The sequence below is a fragment of the Amphiura filiformis genome, chromosome 6, assembly GCF_039555335.1.
Source record: "Amphiura filiformis chromosome 6, Afil_fr2py, whole genome shotgun sequence".
NCBI lineage: Eukaryota > Metazoa > Echinodermata > Ophiuroidea > Amphilepidida > Amphiuridae > Amphiura > Amphiura filiformis.
The window spans coordinates 43,013,708-43,040,450 of NC_092633.1; the positions used below are offsets into that span (position 1 = coordinate 43,013,708).

The window sequence follows — 26,743 nt, forward strand, 5'->3', positions numbered from 1 at the left end:
TCCGAAAGCCCACCAAAAATTTCTTGCCCCCCCTCTCGGCCTGCCAAAAATCGCTTGCCTACCCTTCTCGGCCCACTAAAAAATCTTTGGACCCCCCATTTACACATGCGAAATTTTTGGGATCCCAATTTGCAAACTTTAAATGGTCTAGATATATGCGCTGCAAGCAGGAAAATTTGCATATAAGCGTTCCATACTGTTTTCCTAAGCCTTTTTAGAGCATTTTATTTAAAAGGCGCCCACAAATGTGTGCCAAAAATCCCCCCCCTCTTGGCTGGCCAAAATTGCTTGCCATCCCCCCCTTTCAAGTCGGCAAAAATTTCTTCCCCCTCCCCCACCCCCAATTTTACCCTCCCCAGGGATCATAATTATTGCACAGCCCTTATCATTTAAAAGTATCCCAAAACAACTATGGTTTTGTGATACCGAATTTGAATGTGAAAGAGACCGAGACCTTCATCGGTCTCCAGTCCTATAGAGTTCACTTGTGTAAATTACTATACTTTACTGTGGGAAAATAATAGATATGGGTAAATAATACATGGTCATGGTTTAGTGAATTTTTATACAAAATATTACAAACCCAAATGTTTATTCAAGACAGACTGCCTCTGGCGTTAATAGTAAACAATCCTGCAATATTATTGTCAAAATATAAATTCCAGCCAAGCCTGTGCAGAAAGCCAGTCTAGCATGCAAAGAAAGGGAAACTTTGATTTATAATAGAGAGGTGACACAGTTCAGCAATTTTCCTGAGTGGAATCATCCAAATTTTGTGTAAGTATTTAATAATTAAATGATAATTAGAAGAAAATCAAGTAGCAACTCCATTTGCTAAGTCAGTTGATTTGATTTGACCATCATTGCAACAATTCGCATCATAGAGCTAAAATGGATTGTTGCCAGGTCAATTAGATCACGCTATCAGGCGATCAAAATATGATCACAACACAAAGTCAATCTAGGTTGGCAGGTGTGCAAACCATCATAGACAGGCCTAGAAAAAAGGTTTGGGTCTGTAGTGCATAGAATTTGATTGAACTAGGCATATGAATTTGCCATTAAGTATATGTGTTAAATGTTTGTACTATTATTAAGGCTACTTTCATTGTGCCATTCTTGGCAGTTTTTAAGTTAGAATGAACATCATGAAAGGAGTAGTAGGCATGTCCACTAAAAATTGAAGTACTTTTAAATTGATTCAAACCTAGCTTATTGGCTTGGAATTGATGAAAGAAATATTTTGGCATTTAAATAATCTTAATCGGACATGTCATTCCAGAGATATTGCCTTTCAAGTGTCACAGTTTTATATAGGGCTGCTAGAACATGTTTTAAGTTTAAGTCCAAAAAGGAATACTAACAGAAAGTGCAATTTTAAGGTACTTTTTCTTAATATATTTGTTAACTAGCGTTATCTGGAACATTATATTTGCTTATAACAACATGAAATAAGATCATCCTGAAAATTTAAGCGATTTTGTTGACATACAACAAAAAATATATGGCCTCAAAACCCATGGTTTGTTTGTGCGCAACCTCAAGCATGATCAGAGCCATGGAAAATAACTCCATAGAGGAGATGAACAATAAGTGCATTATTTGAAATGAAGAGCGGTAGTCTTAAACATTGTTCAATCTTTTAAGGTCTCCACATTTTATCTTCAAAAATGATTATATATTTCATCATGGCATAAGTTTGGTAACATTAATCACTACCAATTTTGAGAAATTTGCTCCAACTCAAAGGTTATCTTTACTACATTGAGCAATACACTGTGTGTGCATGGAAGCCATGATGGATAGCATATATGAAATGGACATGGTAGTCAGAAGTGCATAATTTGAGATGGGTTTTGGTAGGCTCAAACATTCTTTAATTTCTTCACATCCTGCACATTTTGTCTTCAACAAAAATAGTTAAATTTTATGACTATGAGTACTAGCAGTCACCTGTCTTTCACGGTTCGTAAATAAATGCAATTTTACAAATGCATCACCACCCGCAGAGTTTTGATTGCAAACAACTCCCTAATTTATTACTGATTGATCAGTCGTTTTGGTGGTGGGTGCAAGTATTTTACATGTTCAATTGCGTATTGGGGTCAGTTGTCTGAGGGCAAAAGATAAAATATTCCTCATTGGAATGTGGCTGTGTTACCACAATTTTAGCCCAAAATGAAGGTAAAACTTTGTGTTATCGGTCCATGAACTATTTCAGCATGAAATACTACATGTAGGTAAAAGTTTTATGTTTACCAGGCCAATTAAAAATTTGACACTATTTGGGGATGGAGATTGAATTTTTGTATTGGGGGTTGGTTTTAGGGGGTTTTATGTCTTTGGGGGTTGAGTTAGCAAATCAAATCATTTGGAGGGTTAACCCCCTGGCCTAATCTCCCCCAATACCACACTGAATACGAGTCTTGCTTATTGACGATAACATGAAAAAATTTACAATCAGAAGGTTTGTCATATAGTTTTTGATTCAAAGAAGATTCTGCTAGGAAGCATAATTAGCATTTTGGGAAAGTTTTGCCATTTTGTTATTTTTGTGGTATTTAAAGGGCTGTGCAATAGTCCAAAATGGCCTATTGTGGCCTGATGTGCTGTATAGTTTTGTGTCATGTTATTTGCATATTTATGAATATTAATGAGTTTATTTGCATATTATAATATAATTATCTATATTTAAAAACCTTTGTTATTTACACACCTTTGTGTGGGGCCACCTTAATTACGAACCGCACAATTCTAGTTTACCTAAAATAAACTCCTCAAAAAAAATTTGGAAACTTACCGAAACGGCTTTATATCACAAAAATTTGAAATCTATTTCCATATTATTTCATATCAATACAAGCATTGTTCTTTCCTGTCAAAAATGACACCAAATTTGTGACCATAACTTATTTAATTGTTGAGTAACTGACTTTGAAAGACAAGGAGGTCTCAAACGAAATGTGCCAAATCTGTCATTGTCTCGTCATTTGCTTCAGTAAACATGAATAAGGAATACAACACTGTTTCATTAAAAGCGGTTTCAAAGTACTGCCAGTCTCACGTACCGGTCTTCTGCAGCCGGTGTTTTTTCTTGGATGGCCACTTCTGGGTCTGTCTTTGACATCTCCGGTCTGACGAAACTTGACTTTAAGCTTGGAGATCATACTGCAGAAAAATCCAAAAGATGCCGCAACGTGATTCTGAGGTATGCCAGCCTCCAGCTGACCAATAGCGCGAGCCTTATCCAGGTCTGGTAATCGAACCATGTTTGATTAGAACTTTCTTGCAAATGACCACTGTGAAGAAGTGACCAGCAAGATAGGTTGACTTGCGTTGATCTGTTTGAATCCACATTAGAACTGCCAATCCCATCCTAGCACTTTCCATTCAACATGATGTATTGCAAACAACTTTTCATTCATTCTTTTATTCATGCATTAAACCACTCGTTCATTCATTCAGTGCAATAAGATGAGCGCAGATTATGGTCAGTTTCGCACATTTTCTTTGAGACCTCTCTGTCTTTCAAAGAAAGTTACTCAGCCGTGGAATAAGCTATCATCACAAATGAGGTATCATTGTTGACAGAAAAGAACAATGTTTTCGCTGGTATAAAACAATATGGAGATAGATTTCAAACTTTTCTGATATACAACCGTTTTTGAAAGTTTCCAAACTTTTTTTGAGGAGTTTAGTAGGAACTTTGTTCTAACTGTGGAGTAAAGGGCTGGGGAAAGAGATTTTTGGCACACATTCATGGGGCTCCTTTTAAAAGGGCATTTCGTGATCCACAGCCTCATCCCCCACTTTTCTCAAAAAAAGTTGAGATTTTTATATCACTGGAATACTCTGGCTACATAATGTTTATGTACAAAATATTTCTTGCAGATTAATTTGTTTAGCAAAGATATCGCGAAATTTGAATTTCGTTCTGGTGCACCAGAACGAAATTACAACTTATTGTCTATGGAGCAGTGTAATACACATAATCATATGCATAACTCGCAAACGCAAAATCGGAATCAACTGAAATTTTGGGAATATGCTTTTTTTGTGGATATGAACTGAAAAATGTCATAAAAAGAGGATGCTACACAATGTAGGATCACGAAATACTCCTTTAAGTAAAACTTCAAAAAGGCTTATGAAAACAGTACAAAAACATTCTTAAATATGCAAAATTTCATGTAGATCATTAATGAATTGCATTAAGGGCTGGGGTATGAACATTTGGACAGTATTTATTTTGGGACATTAGAACACGTCAGACATATCGAATTGCATTCTGAATACGAAGAATGTCATTCTGATATCAAATAATTTTGATTTTTGAAATTGCAATTTAATACACATTTTATGGCAAATCATTAAAATTGATATTTTGATATTTAACAGTACTAAAGTAAACTTTATAAATCTGATGATTTATACTTAAAGTGTATGTAGGTGATGAAAAGCCGACGATCAATTGAAAATTTGGACCTTTCGTATTGAATATATGGATTTTTTTTCCAACAACACCAAAAAAAATTAGGTCTTTTTGGGAAAAAATCCATATCTTCAATATGAAAGGTCAAAATTTTCAATTGACCGTCGGCTTTTCCTCCCAGCTACATACACTTTAAGAATATATCATTAGATTTATATAATTTACTTCGAGGACTGTTATATATCAAAAAATTGAAAAATATCAAATTTTTATAATTTGTCATAAAATTTGTATTATATCGTGATTTTCAAAAATGAAAATTATTTGATATCAGAAAGACATGCTTCAGTATTCAGAATGCAATTCGATAGGTCTGAGGTGCTCTCATGTCCCACAAATAATACTGTAAAGCATAATAAATGCTCATTCTAGATCCCTTAAAGTTCCCAAAATTATGGGGGATTTTTGGCATGCTGAGAGGGAAGCCAAGCAATTGTCGACATGCCGAGACGGGGCAAGTTTTTTTGCATGCATGGGGGGGCAAGAATTTTGGCATACCATCACAATTCCAAGTTCAAAGTTGATCAGTTATTGCATTTAAGCTAGAGTGGATTAATGAAAATGTAGGCAAAATATGCAAATAAGCTCATTAATATTCATAAATATGCATATAACATGATACAAAACCATACAGCACTTCAGCCCACCATATCCTATCACCATATCGAGTTTGATATAAAATTGGACGGATTGAGTGTGATACCTGAATTTATCGGTCGAGCTAGAGTTTTCAAATATCATGCGAGACGAAGTCGAGCGTGATATTTGAAAACTCTAGCGAGACTGATAAATTCAGGTATCATGCGAAATTATCCGTCCAATTTTATCATTATTATGTCTTCAGAATCTTTTTTTGGTCAAAAACATGATTTTTAGTAAAAAAACATGATTTTTGGACGTGATTTTTGGTCAAAAATTTGATTTTTGTCAAAAACATGATTTTTAGTCAAAAATATGATTTTTGGTCAAAAATGTGATATTTGGTGAAAAATGTGATTTTGGACAAAATGTGATTTTTGTCAAAATATGATTTTTATCAAAATATGATTTTGGTAAAAATGTGTTTTTTGGTCAAAAATGTATTTTTTGGTGAAAATGTGATTTTTGGTCAAAAATGTGATTTTTGGTCAAAAATGTGATTTTTGGTCAAAAATGTGATTTTTTTTGGTCAAAAATGTGATTTTTGGTCAAAAAAATATGATTTTTTTGGTCATGGCTTGTCACATCTACAAAAAAAAATCACACCAAAAGAGACTTTACACATAGAGTATATGAACTATGCACTCTATGAAGAGGCTACAGATATGAAAAAACCCTGTAGCTCCAGGTGACCGATACACAAATTGATCAGACAGCCAGGTTATGTACAAAGGTATAGGATGCAAGATTCTGAAGACATAATAATGATATAAAATTGGACGGATTGAGTGTGATACCTGAATTTATCGGTCGAGCTAGAGTTTTCAAATATCATGCGAGACGAAGTCGCGCGTGATATTTGAAAACTCTAGCGAGACTGATAAATTCAGGTATCATCTTAAATTATCCGTCAATTTTATCATTATTATGTCTTCAGAATCTTTTTTGGTTAAAAACATGATTTTTAGTAAAAAAAACATGATTTTTGGCCAAAATGTGACTCTTGGTCAAAAACATGATTTTTTGACAAAAATGTGACTCTTGGTCAAAAATATGATTTTTAGTCAAAAATGTGATATTTGGTAAAATATGTGATTTTTTGACAAACATGTGATTTTTTGTCAAAAATATGATTTTTTGTCAAAAATATGATTTTTGGTCAAAAATGTGTTTTTTGGTCAAAAATGTATTTTTTGGTGAAAATGTGATTTTTGGTCAAAAATGTGATTTTTGGTCAAAAATGTGATTTTTGGTCAAAAATGTGATTTTTGGTCAAAAATGTGATTTTTGGTCAAAAATGTGATTTGTTTGGTCATGGCTTGTCACATTTACCAAAAAAAATCACACCAAAAGAGACTTTTACACATAAAGTATATGAACTATGCACTCTATGAAGAGGCTACAGATATGAAAAAACCCTGTAGCTCCAGGTGACCGATACACAAATTGATCAGACAGCCAGGTTATGTACAAAGGTATAGGATGCAATATTCTGAAGACATAATAATGAAGTTGATCGGTTATTGCATTTAAGCTGCACAGTGGATTAAAGCCATATTATAACATTTGCTGAGGAAGACGCCCTCACTGAATTTTTAAAATTCCTTTTTACGATTAAATTGTACTTTATTAAACCAATATACCCTGCAAAAATCAAGACTCTAGGTGCTGTAGTTTTGTCAAAATCCGAGATTTTGAATAAAACGCCGAACTGGCGCTTTATTATTACGATGGAATTATAGTCGACGCATACACAATGTTCATAACACACGGTGTGCGGGACAGTGATATACACAACAAAGGGTCGTACCACAACATGACCGAATGAGTGGTACGTATTGGCGACATGTGCGCTGGTAGTAAATTCCAATTTTTTTTGCTTTGGCGTAGTTGTTCGGCTCAAAAATAAAAGCTAACATTTTATGGCAAAGAAATGCTAATCTATTTTGTTTGAAAATGTTATAATATGGCTTTAATGGTTTTGCTTCTGCCCGGATGGACAGCCAACAAGGCAGGCAGGCAGCCAACGATCTGGATGATAACATCAGCCCCACATTCAGGCAAATTTTCCACTTTAATACCCCTAGATTGCCTCCCCCATGGCTGCATTCTCTGCTTGAAATTTAAAGATTTTGTCTATTTTGATCAGTTGATCAGTTGACTTCTAACCAGGAAAATCTGCAACCAGAAGATTATGTAAGAAACTGAAAGAGGCAAGTTTAGAAGTGAAGTGTAGAAACAGAGCCATCAATAACAACTTCCGCTGAGAGCAATACAGCAATGGGAATCCGTATGACCAAAACCAAAACCATACATGTAACTCAAACCAGGAACGTGAAAAGATCACCCAATATCATGACTGTAGTAACAGGTAGTAGTGACCAGGCTAGTTGGAAGCAACCTGCTCCAACCATTTCGTTGCAGACCACAGACACAGAGGTTTGTTTCATTATCATTTGTAGATCAAAACTCATATGTGACATGATCAAGGGGAATGAGTCACATGTCGGCCCTGGTCGAAAATGAGTTTTACACATGTTTCTAAAGAGGATATTTCAAGCTTTCAGAAACTCAAAACCCCATGTTGATACGACTTTTCTTTGTGAAGTTACATCAATTTATCAATTGCTGAAAACAACATAAAACAAAAGAATTTTACCACTTTCTTTGCCATTATCTCAAAATCAATATTAGCGACATCTGACTCATTTCCCTTGATCGTGTCACATATATTGGCTGCCAGTCCATAACTAGCTTTGTTTCTTCATGCCAGTCCATGACTAACTTTGTTTCTTTATGTGCCAGTCCATGACTAACTTTGTTTCTTCATTCCGGTCCATGACTAACTTTGTTTCTTTATATACCAGTCCATGACTAACTTTGTTTCTTCATGCCAGTCCATGACTAACTTTGTTTCTTTATGTGCCAGTCCATGACTAACTTTGTTTCTTCATTCCGGTCCATGACTAACTTTGTTTCTTTATATGCCAGTCCATGACTAACTTTGTTTTTTTTATGCCAGTCCATGACTAACTTTGTTTCTTTATATGCCAGTCCATGACTAACTGTGTTTCTTTATGCCAGTCAATGACTAACTTTGTTTCTTTCATATGCCAGTCTTGTGACTAAATTTATTCCCTTATATGCCAATCACGTGACTAAACTTTGTTTCTTTATACATTGTACACCAGTCCAATTGCTAACTTTGTTTCCTTATATGCCAGTCCTGTGACAAGCTTTGTTTCCTCCAGTCTGGTGACTAACCTATTTCCATATGCCAGTCTGGTGACTTACTTTGTTTCCTTATACATGTACACCAGTCTGGTGACTAACTTTGTTTCCTTATGTCTGGTGACTAACTTTGTTTCCTTATACACCAGTCTGGTGACTAACTTTGTTTCCTTATACAACAGTCTGGTGACTAACTTTGTTTCTTTCTACACCAGTCTGGTGACTTCTTTTGGAATTTGCAGGAGAGCATTAAATAGCTCCTCTGGAGCCTTCAAGGAGAGCTGTTCATAGCATAAATTACAAAAATTACAATAGAATGTAAGGAGAGAATGGTCAACTAAGGAGAGCTAAAATCACTCTCCTATATCAGATTTAAGGAGAGCAGTAGAGAGCGATTGCTCTCGCTCTCCTCAAAAGGTAGTCCTTGGACTAACTTATTTCCATATGCCAGTCTGGTGACTTACTTTGTTTCCTTATACACCAGTCCGGTGACAAACTTTGTTTCCTCATCATACGTGAGGCAATTTTTGGCACACCATTTTGAGAATTCACCACCCAGGGCTATACATAAATATTGCACAGCCCTTAAACCACACGAACAATACATACTTTATATACTTTATCATATCTGCCAAAAATAATGCTTCTCTTAATTGTTTCTCCACATTTCATGATGTAGGAAGGTGACCAAAATGAGCGACTCTACCAATGCCAGAATGGGGGCAATCCACAGGTGGTGCAATGGTATATTGACTTGGGGGATAGACATGGTCAGTGGTTCTTGTCTTTGAGAGATGGACAATGGGTGTTTCAACCAGCTCAATATGATCACAGTAAGCACATGGCAGTAGTAACTCAAAACTAAACTAGAATTTTGCGGTTCTCGACCGGCAGGGTTCTCGACGCAAAGCGTCGGCCACAATGCCTCCACCTTGATGCCCATCATTTTAAGCGGTGCAATTTCACTTGTCCCCAAAATGACTGTCACATTATTTGCCTCACTAAGGTGGCTCCCATCAAATTTCATGAACCTGCAGCAGTCTATGGTGATTTGACCCCAAATGACCCCAAAATGACCTAGGCATTTTTGCCTCGTTTCAGTGGTCGTCCCCACAAAATTTCATGAACCTGCGACAATCTATGGAGATTTGACCTCGGATGACTTTGGATGACCCCAAAATGACTTTGACATTTTTTTCTTCCTACAGTAGTTGTTCCCACCAAATTTCATGAACCTGCAACGATATATGGCGATTTGACCCCGGATGACCCCAAATGACCTCACAATGACCTTGCGATTACGCAAATTTTACGCTGAAAAGCAAATCAGGTCAAGAACCTCTGGCTGTGCTACTCTCCGCCAAGTTTCATCACTGTAACTCGTACAGATCTCCAGATAAGGCACAAAAAAAAAGTTGTTTGCTTGCCCTCGTCCGACCGACCGTCTCGGCAGTCCCGACCGTAGAACTTTTTTTTTTTCTATTTTCTCCAAAATGGCATGTATTTTTCGTTTTATAAACCGATGATTTAAAAGAAACGTTGTAAAATACCATATCCTGCATGTTTACGTGTCCGGCTGTACCTGACTGTTGGGTTCCGCAATTTCGTATACCGGTACCACCTCAGCGTCTAAGCTCTAATACAATTTGCTATCCACCTGCACATTTCGGACGGCGCATCTAGGGATGAGTTTATTTACAGGCAAAATATAACCGTGCATATCGTGCAAGAATGGATACAATATAGCAGATGTTAAAATATGGTAAAAGTAGATAAAATTTGAAAACAGTTGTACCAGATATTCATTTCTTGTTTATAAATATTTAGATTCATGATATTTGTTCGTATCGACTAGGAAGTAACATATTGCACTATTTTTTTCAACATGTTTGTTGAGGCTACTTTTATTAAGAGCACAAATCGCTCGGTATAAATATGATTTCACTTTAAACATGGCGGACACAACACGAGTAGCGCTAGCTGTACAGGTGAAGCAAGGGACCGAACACGCTGATTAATATGATCGTTTTGAAAAGCAGAAAACACTACATGTAGGAGAATTGTACACTTCATTAAACGTAGGCCTACATGTAGAAGAGCTACAATTGTTTAAGGTGCAAGTGGCGAGCACAGATGCTGTACCATGGCGTGATGTTGCTGCTACGGAATTGCATTCGCCGATTCGGTATTCGCCATGTCTGTTTCTGGGAAACGAAAAAAAAAACAAAAACAAAAAAACTTTCCCCGACAGACCGACCCAATTTTTAAAATCCATTCGAAGGCAAGCAAACAATTTTTTTTTTTGGCCTAATCTGTGCACAAGGTTATTTTGCTTGATATGCATAAATTATGCAAATTAGGTACTTAATTACCATATTTTGCAACGATAACCTGCTAAAATTTGGGGACCATCAATTGCCACCCCTCCACCAAATTGCATCACTATACGCCTTAACAGTTCTGAGAAATTGCACTCGCAAGCTCGGACGGACGGACAATCAGGAAACATAATACCTCCGGTGGAGGCATAAAAATAGGGACGGCGGTCCCAGATAGGTCATCCAAAGATAAGGGTAGTCACCATGCATAGAAAATATTCATGTGAAACATATTTTTTAATTTTTGTGAAATTTATACTTTTTTTTTCATTTTCAGCCAATTTTACAAGCTGACCTCAAATGACCTTTCATTAGGCGGAGGTGCCGTGTTTAGCATTAGCTTTGGATATTTGAGTATTTTGTCTATTTTTCACAAAACTTACCCCGGTTGAAAAGGGGAGGGGGCAAAGATTTTTGGCATGGCCATGAGGGGGCCCAAGTGATTTTTGGTACACCATTTTGAAAATTCACCACTCCTGGGAGTACACACATAAACACACACATAAACATTGCACAGCCCCGTAGCAAATCAATACTGGTCAGTGACGGTCATCCAGGATGCTGTTTCCATCGTCGTCGTCGTCGTCGTCGTCGTCGTCGTCATCATAATAATCATAATAATCATAATAATCATAATAATCATAATCTTACTATAAATAGGAGAATGTTGTATGTATCTATGTATGCGTATAAAGGCTCCGTCAGTTTCGATCCAAATGTCGCCAAATTCACACGAGAAATCGAGGAATAGACGACAATGTGTTTAAAGTTTATTTGGTTGAAAACGGTAAAGTATTGGCCTCAAAATCAGTAAAAAAGTGAGTTTTTCGGGCAAATTTATAGCGGTTGTTTGTTTACGGCCAATGCCAACCAACGCGTCCACGTGTCTAGCATAGGCGCGTCGGCGTACACGACGCACGCCGCTTGACTTGCACGCACGGGTGCGGCATGCGCATAGCCAACTTTCACATGGGGTTATGGTGATACGGGATAACGGGATAAGGCCTACGAAGACATAAATCGTAAGGGTACGGGAGGGGGAAAAGAAAAGAAAGAAGGACACAAAATGGTAGGCCTAATTTTCAATGAGTCTACCTGTACAGTAATTCCTCCTGTTTGAGTGAACGCTTCCATTTACTCATCTAGCGGGGACTAGTAGTAATAATAATAATAATTATATTAATAATAATAATAATAATAATAATAATAATAATAATTATCCATGCTGCTAATAATAATAATAATAATAATAATAATAAATAAACAAATAAACAAACAAACAAACAAACAAATAAATAAATCCTAATAGGCCTACTCCACTCTACCATGCATGCTTTACAGTTTCCGTCATGCAACCGCCAGGCCATGTAATACAGCACGCCATTGCCACCGCACGACGCACACTTAGCGCGCGACGCGAGGTAGCGCGCAATTGCCGTCTCTACCGCATACGCATTCAGCACAGTTTACAATACAACACGGGTATGCAAGCCCGCTAATTGCCGGTACTGATAAAGAGCTGTATAATACGGCTATATATTGAACGATAATTTATGAACACTGAACAATACGAAATTATATTATTTGGCTATTAACAAATGAAATGTCGTTATTCATGTCTACTGAATGATAATAAATCATTATATCATATCATATATATCATATCATATGATGTGCCCATCCACCACAAACTGGTCGTAAAGTCGGCATTTTCCATTTTGAGATACAATCAAAAACAGTAATTGGATTTCTATGTTGAATATACTAGGAATTTGACCTTTGATGCACTATAACTTCACTTCCAGATGTCCGATGAAGCTGGTTGAGGTGTCATTTTGAAGCTGAAAGTTAATTCTTTCAAAATCTGCAATAAACAGAAAATGATCTAGAGCCGACTTTACTACAACTTCGTGGTGGATGGTCACATATATCATATTATATCTTATCATTCAGTAGACATGGATAACGACATTTCATTGGTTAATAGCCAAATAATATAATTTCGTATTGTTCAGCGTTCATAAATTACCGTACAATATATAGCCGTATTATTCAGCTCTTAATCAGTACCGGCAATTAACAGGCCTGCATACTCGCTGTATTGCATACTGTGCTGATTATGATGCGGTAGAGACGGCAATTACTCGCTATCTCGTCAAGCGTGCTAAATGTGCTTGCCATGAGTTGGCGATGGCGCTGTATTACATGGCCTGGCGGTAGTTGCATGACAGAAAATGGAAGAGTTTGGAGTAGGCCTATAACTTGATCATTATTATTTTTATGATTGTGGTATTATTTATTTATTTATTTATTTATTTATTTATTTATTTATTTATTTATTTATTTATTTATTTATGTTTGTTTAATTTATGTCTATTAAATGATAAATTCGTAACAAGAGTTTGGAGTAGGCCTATAACTTGATCATTTTATGATTGTGGTATTATTTAACTATTAATTAGGCCCTATTTATTTATTTATTTATTTATTTATTTATTTATTTATTTGTTTGTTTGTGTTAAATTCATGTCTACTGAATGATAAATTCGTTACCCCCTGTCTGTTCCTATGCAATACGAAAAATATCACTGGTTTTGAAGTCGTATCACACTCAGCCGCACCTCAAAACCAGTGATATTTTTCGTATTGCATGAAGAAAACAGGGGATAACTAATAATATCATATGATAATCATATCATATCATATCGTTATGAATTCGGCAGACGGCCGAATCCGGAATCGGCTTTTGGTAAATTCATTTTTGGCATGCATTACTTTTGAATTAGAGAACAAGGGATCAATGCTTTACCTATAGAGGTCGGCATATCGATTTTTTAACGGTTATCGTCTTTGACCGTACTGTGAGTCACCGTTAGCTAACCCTGTATGCCAGCCTCTTTTGAATACTTATCATCTGATCTCCGTTAAAAAATTGACATGCTGCCCTCTATCATGTATAGCATTGATCCCTTATTCTCAAATTCAAAAGTAATGAGTGCGTAAAATGAATTTACCAAAAGCCGAATCCGGATTCAACCGTCTGCCGAATTCATAACGATATCATATCATATCATATATATCATATCATATCATATCATATCAATCATATCATATTATTGTATTGCTTTATATTATTGTATTATGTTATTACATTGTTCCTACTTTTTTATATTATGAATTTCAGACAAATTTCTGTTTTACTTGTATATCGGCAAACTGAAAACTGAGCCTGCAGGTATACCATGTATACAGCTACAATCTGTAAAATACAGTCCATCAGAGGAGACATGTATTGAAATCACCCCCACAGCTCATCTTACTACCACGGTAAGCAGATATCAGTAAGGTGGTCCACACACACCCCCTATACATCCTCACACCAACATCCCCTACATCCGCCTACACACACACCACATACATCCCCCACAGCAAGAACAGGTAAGCTACAGCAACAGCCAAGAACAAAGGAACCTTAAAGACACCCACCAAAGAATACCAAGAGCCATCAATCAGTACCAACAGAACTACCAGCAACTGAAAAGCTACCAGTAACTGGTTACAAGAGCTGGTTACACATAACCAGTGAAGCACACCACCAGATCTAGAAAGTAGATGTATTAAAACTCCAAGTGATCTGCAAGATTATATAAACAAACTGAAATTAAACACACATCCTTGGCAAAGCCAATGGCTGTTGAAGTATTTGACTACATCCTTGGCAAAGCCAATGGCTATTGAAGTATTTGACTGCATCCTTGGCAAAGCCAATGGCTATTGAAGTATTTGACTACATCTTTGGCAAAGCCAATGGCTATTGAAGTATTTGACTGCATCCTTGGCAAAGCCAATGGCTATTGAAGTATTTGACTACATCCTTGGCAAAGCCAATGGCTATTGAAGTATTTGACTGCATCCTTGGCAAAGCCAATGGCTATTGAAGTATTTGACTGCATCCTTGGCAAAGCCAATGGCTATTGAAGTATTTGACTGCATCCTTGGCAAAGCCAATGGCTATTGAAGTATTTGACTGCATCCTTGGCAAAGCCAATGGCTATTGAAGTATTTGACTGCATCCTTGGCAAAGCCAATGGCTATTGAAGTATTTGACTGCATCCTTGGCAAAGCCAATGGCCATTGAAGTATTTGACTACATCTTTGGCAAAGCCAATGGCTATTGAAGTATTTGACTGCATCCTTGGCAAAGCCAATGGCTATTGAAGTATTTGACTACATCTTTGGCAAAGCCAATGGCTATTGAAGTATTTGACTGCATCCTTGGCAAAGCCAATGGCTATTGAAGTATTTGACTGCATCCTTGGCAAAGCCAATGGCTATTGAAGTATTTGACTACATCTTTGGCAAAGCCAATGGCTATTGAAGTATTTGACTGCATCCTTGGCAAAGCCAATGGCTATTGAAGTATTTGACTGCATCCTTGGCAAAGCCAATGGCTATTGAAGTATTTGACTGCATCCTTGGCAAAGCCAATGTGTGCTCTTGAAGCAGCAAAGTCCCTGAATTGTTGTTAAATGGTTTATGGAATGTGGGGCTGTAGTGATCAGCGACAACCTGTAAAGTGTGCTGAGGCTTGTGGATCAACGTCTAGGCGTTGTGCCTGTGCGTAGCGCACTATAAATCACTGCGCTTTTTTTTTAATATTGTGAAAAACAACTCATTATAGCCATGGCCAAGGATACACATTGTAAGACATGGACAGCAGATGAAGAATTGGCCTCATGTGTTTATGAACAAGAAATACAAACGGTTGTCAACGGTACAGCTCAAAATATAGCTGTATAATGAGTTACATTAAATCTTTTATTTCAATTTTCATAAAATGTGTTCAGTGCAATGTCTTTGTTCAATCTTTGTTCAGCGTAATGTGTACACATGCTTTAATCTTTGTCAAAGCACGAAATTTTCTAATGAGAACAGGGTCCAAGTTATGTAAAATCACAGACATTACAGTGATCAAGAGAAATTTTATGTCACAGACTGTGAACATTATCCAGTTTCAAATCATTTCAGCTCATGATATGTTAAGGGGATATGATAAAATTATTAAAATATGTATGTTAGGTCCCTAAGGGCATTCCATACTGATCACTATAAATTATTGTACAGGGTGTCCAAAAAAAAAGAGGCCCCTCATTGCGCCCTCTTTTTCTCCTATTTCTGAAAAGTTAATTAAATATATTTTGATATGTAAAGAAACCTTTAATCGTTAGCTTTAATAAACTAAAACAATTATTTCAATCGGCTGACAACTTTTGAAGATATGCCCTTTTGAATAAAAGTACCAGTTTTTCACTCTGTCCACGGATAGCAAACAGAGTGGTTGGGATGGCTCATGCTGTGGAGTGGCCTGCACAATCACCAGACCTCACACCACTTTTTTTATCCTTTGTGGCAAAATCTAAGATCTTCGCAAACGTATTACTGAATGCATTCGTAAGTATCCGGAGCAAAAGTATGGAACGCAACGCAATTGATGCAATGAGGACCAGGGCTGAAACCTGTATTCGCCAAGGAGGCAACCAGGTAGAGGGCAGAGCAGCACAGTAAACTCAGTTCAGAAGAACCAAAGACAAACCAAACAGCCTTTTAGGGAAAAAGAGAAATGACTTATGTTGTAAATAAAAAAAGAAATCAAGAAACAACAAAGTAAGAAAGTAAGAAACATAATAAAACAAAAGTAAGTAAAGTAAAGCAAAAGAAGTCCCATTCGCATCCATTTTACCCACAAATTAATGACACTATTAACAAAATCCATTGCCCATAAACCCACTGGTAAAGCCCATTCCATAAATAAAGTTATTTTATAAAGTTATCATTGAGGAATGTTTGATATTTATGCATGGTATGTGTACTCCTTTTCAATCTTTGAAGCAGCCAAACCTTCTCTGTGGACAGAGTGAAAAACGGGTACATTTCTTTAAGGTTAAACAAAGTGTTGAAGGGCTTTACCTCCAGAAAAAATATATTATTACCTTATACGTAAGAAAATATGTCTACTTATCATGTGAAATAAAAAAATCTGGAAAAAATTGTGTGAAAATGTGTTTTTAGCCTATTTTTTAGCTGTTATCAAGCACTATCATTCGATTTGTTTACAAGCGCCAAGCAACTGTCGTCTGGGAGAGTGATTGACATCTTTATTATTAGAGAAGAATGGAATCTGTATAGTTCATGAATATTCATGTAGTATTTACACAACCTGTATCCCAGCCATTTTTGCCTAGTTATTGTAATCGTTCATATAAGACGCCCATATGATCCATGGTGTTAAACTGATATTCAACAACTTTATATCTCTCGATCTTTGCGATCCGAAATATTGAATTTCAACTTTAGGCACATCTCTAGCAAGATAATAAATACCTGTCACAAATAGAGGTCTTGAAATGTTACTTGCAACGTTAAAAATGTGAATAGAGAACAAATCGGGTTCAAACATGCTTCAAAAATATGAAGGTAATTGTCAACGCCTACTACCAGAATAGCCGGAAGAGGGCAGACTTCATAAGGGAGTGTTCATATATTTTAGTGGGGGACAAAGAATTTGGAACTTATTTCGGGAAATTTCCTGGGTTTTTGGTTTTGTTTTTTATTTTATCTTCCTGTTCGGGTGTTTCGGTTGGCACATTTTTGGTGCATTTTCATGCACTTCACAGGAGTTTTTCGTGGTTTCTCTGTAGCTGCCGTGTGTACTTTTCCCCACGTACAGGGTATAAATCCCGCGGTATAAATAAATAAATGAATAATAACATATAAAAAAAAGAATCTGGAACTTCAACGTCAAAAAACAAGACAAATTGTACCCTGCTAAAAATATCAACCCATATCCTCTCTGAGAATAAAAATAATAAGACTCCAACCTCACCTGCAAAAAATATTTTTTCGGGGATATTGGGATAAGTTCAGGCGTATTTTATTGCATAATTTTCAAAATCTATAAGGTGAAATGTGTCGTGGGGATGTGCGGCAGATTTGGGGTGCATTTTCAGCCATTTAGTTTAGACTCTGTTGTATTTTTAGCCATGATTTTATTGACCCTCAGTGTCATGAAAATTAGGTTCAAGAAGTGTATTTTCAATAATTTTCTCGAAAAAGTAAAAATTTGCGAAAACTTTCAGTCCAAAAGTTGATACAATTTTGGGTCTGTTTTCTTCAAATTTGGTTTAAAATCGCACCGTAGTTTTTCGGAGTCACAGCCTCACATCCTTACCCAAACCAGCTTGAGAAGGTTCCCCGGTGTGTGCAAATTTGTAATTTATAGGCCTACACTCGTTATTTAAGCCTAAAATCAAAGTGTTAATACCATTAACACTGCCATGGCCCGTTTTGTCGTGATGACTGGCTTCCAAAATGTAGGCCTATTTTAAATTATAAATCTGGTCCCGCTAGAGGTGTGTTTTTACCCGCAGAGGTCTCTCCCTCGGGTTCGTGGATGTGCCACAGTTTTGGGGTAGCTAGGCCTACCTTTTCAACGACTATGATGGGTGGGTTTACAGCGAAGACCAACTTTTGGGCGCATTTTGGCAAAAGTGCCCTTAAAAAAGCGTCAAATTAGGCCAAATTTGGATGACTTTGATCCCCGCTAGGGTGCATCAGCCCCTCATGTCAATGGATTCATCTGTCCCTAGTCTTAAAATGTTCCTATTGTCACAAAACTAACATGTGCCAAGTTTGAATTAATTCGGAGGTCGTCCTGAGGGGCCACCGAGAGCCTAAAGTTACAATGTGTGTTCCTATGTAGTAAAGTTCGTTGACCCCTGTACAATTCCAATTAGAAGCCGATCGAACAATTTAAAGTAGCTGCCATATCAAAACCGTTTGGATTTAGAAGCTCAAATCTTGGGAGCTAAGCGTACTGATAATCATCTTTGAATCTGTGATGAAAATTCATCTCCAAAGAAATGACTGTGTGTTTTATTGTCAAAAGCGCCCCCACAGTCCATATTCTTGGGAAAATCTATAATTTCTGTCTTAACCAAGTGCTATAATACTTTATTTCACACTGAAAGTTGTTAATATGTATTATATATTGATCTAAAGTTCAGAAAATCTGCTTTGTAAAAGTGTAATGACAACCAGGACATCAACATTTGTAAAATTTGAGGTAAAAATGACCACAAAATGCCTATTTCACTGAAATTTTGTATCGAGGGCGCTTGTGCCAATTCCACACACGCTCATTTTGTTGGTGATTAATTTTTATCACCGATTCGAAGATGATTATCAGTACTATAAGCGCAAAAGATTTGAGCTTCTAAGTCCTAACGGTTTTGATATGGCGGCTACTTTAAATTGTTCGTTCGGCTTCTAATTGGAATTGTACAGGGGTCAACGAACTTTACTACATAGGAACACACATTGTAACTTTAGGCTCTCGGTGGCCCCCAGGACGACCTCCGAATTAATTCAAACTTGGCACATGTTAGTTTTGTGACAATAGAAACATTTTAAGACTAGGGACAGATGAATCCATTGACATGAGGGGCTGATGCACCCTAAAGAGCTAGGCGTACCGGGATTTGCCGACTCCAATGTTCATTTTGAACCATTAATATTTGAGCCACGGCGCCGGGAATGTGAAAAGCGGGGGGTGGTAGGAGCAACAAATTATTCAGGACGATGCGTGAGATTTTACTCATTTTCCAGCTTTTGCGTGAGATTTATTACCTAGGCGTGAGATTATACTACCTTGGCGTGAGACCGTGAGAAAGTGACCCAATGCGTGAGACTCACGGCCAATGCGTGAGAGTTGACAGCCCTGCTTGTAGGCCTACCGCGTATGTCTACCGTGATGACAGTAGCGTAGCTGCCGGGGGGCAATTCAGTGCAAAATTGCCTATTTGGGCCCCCCCCGCCCCTAGTACAAGGGAAAAAGAGGGAAAAGGGGGGGAGAAAGAGGAAAAAGAGAGGAGAGGGTGAGAGGAGGGGCAGAGAGATGGGGAATCCAAACGATATGCAATACAGCTCAATAGGCCTACCATATACGATTATGATAAGCCTGGCAAAATTGTCTATTTGGGCCCCCCCCCAGTGGGAAATTTGGTGGATTTGGGCCCCGCCCATAGGGCCTACAGTCTTGCCCCTCCTGGAAAAATCCCAGCTATGCCGCCATGCGTGATGATGTTGCAAAGTTGCGGAAGTTCATTCATAAATTTCCCATTTCCACTCGACAACAACAGACCAGCACGCAGCGCGCAGTAGCGAACCCCCGAGCTAATCAGAGACATGCGCTTTCTTTCAACAGAAAATAATGTGACCATGTGACTGACACGATGTACGCTTCAAATTATTATGCTCTCAAGGCGTCAAAAGTATGATAATGGAAAATATTTATAATGATCTCTCCCTTTTTGCGCCACACCTTTCTCGTGTTTCTTGGTATATCAGCAAATTCCTACACTATCGCCTTTCCTTGGTAAAATCCCTGATAAAAACTCGTGATATTGAAATTGAATTTCAGCGCCAGAACTTCCGTCATTTCTAGCATCATGGATGGATATGCAGTGGCGCCGCTTAGGGGTGGGGCAGTATTTCCCCAATATTTTTTTTTCTTTCTCATCCAGTTTTTAGGCAAAATCCCCACAATTATGTAATTTTCCACTTTTTGCGGCAATTTCAAGTGCAATAAGTGCCCGGTCTCAAATTCACTTCCCCGGCCCCATGCCCGGAAAAAATTCTGGTTCCGCCACTCACGGGTATGGCCATAGCTAGGTGACTAACTGAGCTCCGCTATTTTCAGAAATGAAGGCCTGGCCTATTAAATGAATAATTAGGATTGAGGCAGCCTTTTGTTTCATTTTACAGAACTTTTTAATCCCCCAAAATTAGTGGGTTTTTTAATGGGGAGTAGGCTTTTAAAACGAAATTCAAATTTGGCAATATTTTCCATTGCTTAATGAATTGATCTGCGTGAAAATGCCTAAACATGTGGCCAGAGCGGGATGACTGGTATAAAAATCTTAACTTGTGAGAAAGGACGTAGGCCTTATATGGGGTTGTATGAGGCTGTGGATCACGAAATGCCCCTTTAATGTGTGCTAGGTAAGGCTAATGAAAGTTGACTCCCAGTTTCCCGTTACCCGACTCAGGTCAGAAAAAAAATGCCGATCAAATATTTCATTATTTTCCATTATTTCATTATTTCACATTTTCAAGTTTTTAAGAAAAAAGGATAGTTTTAATGTCATCTTTCACGTCCGACACGTATTTTAAGCACTTTTACGCCGACCCTGACCGGCCCGAATAGTCTTTGCAAACGCTGGGTTAAACTATGTGGTAAAATGGCGATATCGTAGGCGCATTTACTGGAGACTAGGAATTCCCTGCATCTAAGTTTCTCCTACCACTAAATGGATAGACCGAACACAAAGAGAGGCAGCCAAGTTCATGGGAACCAGCGTATGAACAAATATGAAAGCATTTCTACCGTGCACTATGTAGCGCTATATATAGACAACATCAAAATAAATAAAATAAACAAAATTTGAAGTCAAATTTATTCTGCTTTTCTTACAAATATTTATGTATTTAATAAAATAAACTTATAAATAAAATGATTTATTTGTCAATTTCTTGCATGGTTGTTTTATTATTAACGCGTGCACCCTGTGATGATTTTTACCAGCAACCTCCAGTTTGTGCAAGTAGACAAACTAATTTCCGTATAAATATTGCTTCCAAAGATGTGCTAGTGGAGAGTAAGTTTGGTTTGTAAAAAGTAGTGTGCAATAGAACACACAGACACAGTGTATTTATATGGAAAAGTGGTTCTCCAAAGACTATCATGGACTTCTGGTGCTTTCATATGTTGCACAACCTATAGGTTAATTTGAAGATTCCAAAGAAGATGTGCTTAATTAAAATTTGTTTTGAAGTGAAGCATGGTCATTACTAACTATACTCTATTATTTTATTTGGGCCTCAAAACATAGCATTCCGTAATTAACTTTGCACCGATAATGAAAGTTTGAAAATAATGAATAATGAATAATGAAACAGTCACCTACCCAGTCATGAAAAACTATGTAACGGGAAACTGGGGATCAACTTTCATTAGCCTAAAGTCATTCTTCCTTTCGACCTGCCAAAATTTAATTTTATTCCCTCCCCCGGCTTGCCAAAAAATTGCTTTCTCGAAAGGCTGTGCAATCAGTACCGGTATTAGCCTACTAATTATAAGCCAAAATTTCCAAGCGACTCGCTAAAAATCGCTTGCCTCCCGTCTCGCCAGCCGAAAATCGCATCCGCACCCCCTGGACTGCCAAATTTTTGTGGCCCCTCCCCTTGGCCTGCCAAAATGCCCCATCCTTTGCATATAGCCTATATATAGGCATATATGCCAATTTTTTTTTTTCCCCAATTTCCATACCCATACCCATACCTTAAATGGATTTCTAAATATCTACCTGTTGCAAGCGCAGCATTGGCGCTGGATTTTAAGCTAGAAAATACCTAAATATTTTAACTCGGCAACACCACTTGCCCTCGGCAACACCACTTGGCAAATACAGCCCGTCGTAACAATGTCGTACGTAAACAACGTGTTTTAAAAAGAAATGAGAGTGTCACTTCTGTCCAAAAAATTTCGAATTTTGGCCTTGAAACCCTTGAGCAGCGACAATCAGAGGTAAGAAAAACACAGTATGACGCAGCTTGAAATATAGAATCACTATATCAATTTTGAAGTTTGTACTTCAAAGCACAAGTCAAACGAGGTGAAATGGTTCGAAAAAAAATTGATTTCGCTGTATCTTTTTATCGCGAAACTAGACAATTTGGCAGCAGCGAGTCGGAAAAATAGCAAATATCTCAATTTTCTGCTATCAAAATGAAAATTTAAATAGCACCTGCATGCAGAAGAGGGTTTATAGAAATAATGTAGGTCAGAATTTTGTCTATGAAATCTTGCACGTAATTATTATTACTGGTTACAAAGCGACATACAAGTGGAGGCCATTTTACTTCAAATTCGGCCAACATTTTAAGCTTACATAAAAATCGAGACAACCAATATCAAGAATGAATATGCACATTCTTTTATTGACTTGTTTGTAATGTGCGTCGAAGTTCCCAACAAAATCGCCACTTCCAATGAGAAATTATGGCCGTGTTCCCAAAAATCTTGATGCTCGGATATTGAAAAAAATTGAAATGTTTGAAAAGTACATTTCATTTTGAGCCAAGTGGAAAATTCAAGCATAATAATGACCCTTACACTTTCAGCTTTTAGACGTAGTTTGCGTTTTCTCTCTCCGATATTTATTTCCAGAAATAGATAAGTTTAAAGGGGGCTACGTGCATCCCATTTTGCTTCTAAAAATGGCAAAATTGTGTATAACCTTAAAAGAACATATCTTCAAAAGTTGTGAACCGATTGATAAAAATTGTTTTGGTTTATTAAAGCTAACGACTCAAGGTGTTTTTACATACCAAAATATATTTGATTAAGTTTTCAGAAATAGGAGAAAAAATGGGCGCAATGAGGGGCCTCTTTTTTTTGGGACACCCTGTATTACTAAGCAGCCCACTTTCCAATCCATTATGGGTCACTCCATATGATATCAAGGAGCACCCCCCCCCACCTGACCCCCTCAGATTTGCTTTATATTTTAGTCATATGTTGTAAATTCGAGGTCTGTAGCTCTTAAAGATTTTCTGTGGCAGCCATTTAAAGTTGGAGTAGGGGGTCTAAATTTGGTGGGGGCCTCCTTGATATGATATGGAGTGACCCTTATGGGACCCTAGCACACCAGCTAAGAAGTGGTCCTTTTTCCAGGTATGCTGGCAGCCCAAAAATGAGGGCGCTCCACAACAAAACAAAACAAAAACAAGCATTTTATCTTATGGGAACATATCTCATTTTAATATAAAATACTTATATTTTATACTGCAGGATTTGCCGGAGAGCATGATTGGAAAAACATGGATATCAGTTAACCCTCGATTTTTTACGGCAATCCCCACTTTGCAATCTGGAGTTGGGTGGGTGTTGGAAAGTCTTGATGAGCCAGGTAACTTAAGCATTAAATGAAGGCTTGTGTACAGTACACAAATAAAGATGTTTTGCTTGACCTGTATGCTTAAAATTATCAACACTTTTAGTGTAAAAACTTCCTTCACTCACAGTGCATAATTGTGCCAACAGAAAAATCACACTTCTTACTCATGGCACTTAAATGTGCCGATGGCACAAGACAATGGCAGCCATCTTGGGTTGCGAGTGAGGAAAATTACTTCATATACAATGAAAAATAGTCTCATTCCTCGTAAGATTTACCATTTTAATTCTCTGTTATAATCCAAGATGGCCACTCATGCCATGGCGGCCATCTTGTATGCGCAGGGAAGGGAATATTAGCATTTATAGGTTGGGGACAGGAAGTTTTAACCTTCATCTCATCTATCTCCTGCTGTTGATTGGAAAAGATGAGATATTTTACTACTTCTAATGAAATTTAAAGGGACATTCAGAAATTTTGAGGGTTTTTTTTTTCCATAAATTTTTTGGGGGCAGGTGTTGTAATAGTCTGAATTTTTCTTGGGAGCAAAAATTGGCCTTTTGGTGGAAAAACAAAAAAAATGGGGGAGGGGTGTCTGGGTGAAAACATATCAAACATGGTATCTTGAGGGGGATGGGCACCACACCCTATTCCATCCCTATCCTCACCTTCCCCCTACCTCACATCACCCCACTAGTATCCAATCCCACCTTACCCCTACCCTTATCCATACCATGGCTGCCATTTAAATGGTTATACCATTCCGGCTGGCCCTGTACATGACACATTAATTAATGTTCAGTCCCTCAACTGTTTGGCTTCAAATCTCCTGCTATTAACAGTGGTGTAACATCTTCCCACCATGCATTGCAATAACATTTTGTGATGAACATTACAACACAATAGCATAACATGCAGTAGACTACAAAATGTTATGTAATACATCAAGTTCTGAGAAAGTGCTTATCCATGTATGCACTGCCATGTAGCCTAGCCCGGCCAGGTATTGCATACATGGTGACTTACACCATTGGCTGTGTGAATATTTTGGGTCATTAATATGGGTCTGTTCTTTTCATAATATTTCTAACTGCTCTTCCCAATCCCATGGAGGAATTACAAAAGTATGAAGCAGGAATGTACACAAATGTAACTGCACAAAACGCACACAGAACATGGAAGCTATACTATGGTAAATTGTTGTAATATTTTTACGAGAGAGTGCTTTATATTATCAGGGACCGTGTATGAAGGGACTGAAAACGGGATTATTGATAGCTATTGTCAAGCTATTGTTATCAGATTATCTTTCACGACCTTCGATTGTATGCGAGTTGCGCCGAGGGTGCGATGTTTGAATTTTATTATTTACTCATGTTGCTCTACAAAATATCAAAAACACATCAAAGTATTCCAATATCTTTTTAAGTTATGACAAATTGTGTAAAATATCTATCTTTTGTCGAAAATAATTTCTGTGTAGCATCGAGAATCATTTACATAGGATTTTGGAGACAAAAGTGATAATTTTGTGGAGATACAGAATGCTAGAACAAACAAAATTATATTTTTCTGGAATGTGTACACCGTACGCTTGGTATTCCTACTGATTTCGATACTGAAATAATTCTTAAGATGATGTTCTTTGAAGATTCATGTTGGCATTTCTAGAGTCTGTCATTATACTAGCAAACATGTAGGCTCATGTCGCAATGTACAAGACAAGCCAAGCGCAGTGTTGTAACTGTGCTTGGATTCGTCATGCTTGCTCAACTGAGGATAATTTGTAAACCAGCAACTTGCATGGTACAATGGATGGAAGGCGTTTCCAGTCCCTCCATACAAGGTCCCTGATATTATGTATGTCTGGAAGCTTAATAAACACACTTGTCTCTGATTGGCTTGTGATGGAATCTGCTGTTGTGTAATGTTCATAAACTACGCATCATTCACATTGTTATAGTACATATCTAACATGATGAGAACTATGATTTATTCGTAGGAGGAATTCATTACAGCCCTAACTAATGGTTATTTGTTTACTTTTTATCAGGCTACTGTTTGGCATATGATCCCAAGTCTATCCAGCCGACATCCAAGTTTACCTCAGCCATCTTAGTGAAGAAGGGTGATCCGAACTGGGACAAACGATTCATTTATCCCATCGACAGCGGAAAACTAGACGGAACACAAGAATTTATTTTTCTACCTAGTCCTACAGATTCAAAATAAACAGCATTGAGTATATTTACTTGGCCATCTGTGCCATATGCAAATTATTTTAATCCAACAAAATTCATAATTTTGATGTGGCAAGCCATTGTGTGATCAAAATAGAGAAGTTTTGACTCTATAACCAATAATAAAATGATGTGTTCTTTATGACGTGCTGAAACTTGGAACAAATTTGTCACTGCGCTGAAATTAATTTAGTTGGCTAATCATGTTTTACTGTGGTGAAATTATGAATATCGATGCCGAAGTTAAGTTCACCACGGTGAAATTCATGCATATGATAAAGATGGTCAAAATTATATATTTAACCGTATAACAAATATGACTTCCTATTTTTGAGAACCATGTGTAAAGCTGCAATTTTGTCATTTTTAGATTTTAAAGGAGTTACACTGTACAAAATATAAGCTTTAAGGGAATGGATAGCAATATTTTTTTCAGAAAAACAAAATGTATATTGTCAATACGAAAGGTCAAAATTTTTAAATTATGTTTGGCTTTTCCTCCCAGCTACATACACTTTCAAAGTAAACTTTATAAATCTAATGTACTTAAAAGTACATTAGATTTATAAAGTTTACTTTGACTGTTAAATATCAAAAATTAAAAAAATATAAATTTTTCATCATTTGCCATAAAATGTGTATTAAACCATGAAGTTAAAAAAATCAAAATTATTTGATATCAGAAGGACATTCCTCTTATTCAGAATGTAATTTGATGTCTGGTGTGCTCTCTTGTCCCGTAAACAT

The 26,743-nt window shown here is 37.2% G+C and overlaps 2 protein-coding genes across 3 annotated transcripts in view; one reads left to right on the forward strand and one right to left on the reverse strand.

Annotated features, from left to right (window-relative positions):
* The window catches only part of LOC140155451 (angio-associated migratory cell protein-like), a 53,473-nt gene that overhangs the window by 8,689 nt on the left and 18,041 nt on the right, over nt 1-26,743 (reverse strand). The gene's annotated exons all lie outside the window — the stretch shown is intronic.
* On the forward strand, nt 560-26,457 carry LOC140155452 (uncharacterized). The gene is made up of 6 exons (XM_072178311.1): nt 560-777; nt 7,289-7,570; nt 9,042-9,195; nt 13,925-14,067; nt 23,651-23,768; nt 25,810-26,457. The coding sequence occupies exons 2-6, from the start codon at nt 7,412-7,414 to the stop codon at nt 25,986-25,988; spliced, it is 753 nt and encodes a 250-aa protein (XP_072034412.1). The 5' UTR covers nt 560-777; nt 7,289-7,411; the 3' UTR covers nt 25,989-26,457.

Coding starts and splice junctions, on each gene's coding strand:
- LOC140155452 (XM_072178311.1), top strand. CDS start 7,412: ATGGGAATCCGTATGACCAAAACCAAAACCATACATGTAACTCAAACC. Junction 9,196..13,924: donor ACCAGCTCAATATGATCACA/GTAAGCACATGG, acceptor TATGAATTTCAG/ACAAATTTCTGTTTTACTTG. Junction 14,068..23,650: donor CAGCTCATCTTACTACCACG/GTAAGCAGATAT, acceptor TTTATACTGCAG/GATTTGCCGGAGAGCATGAT.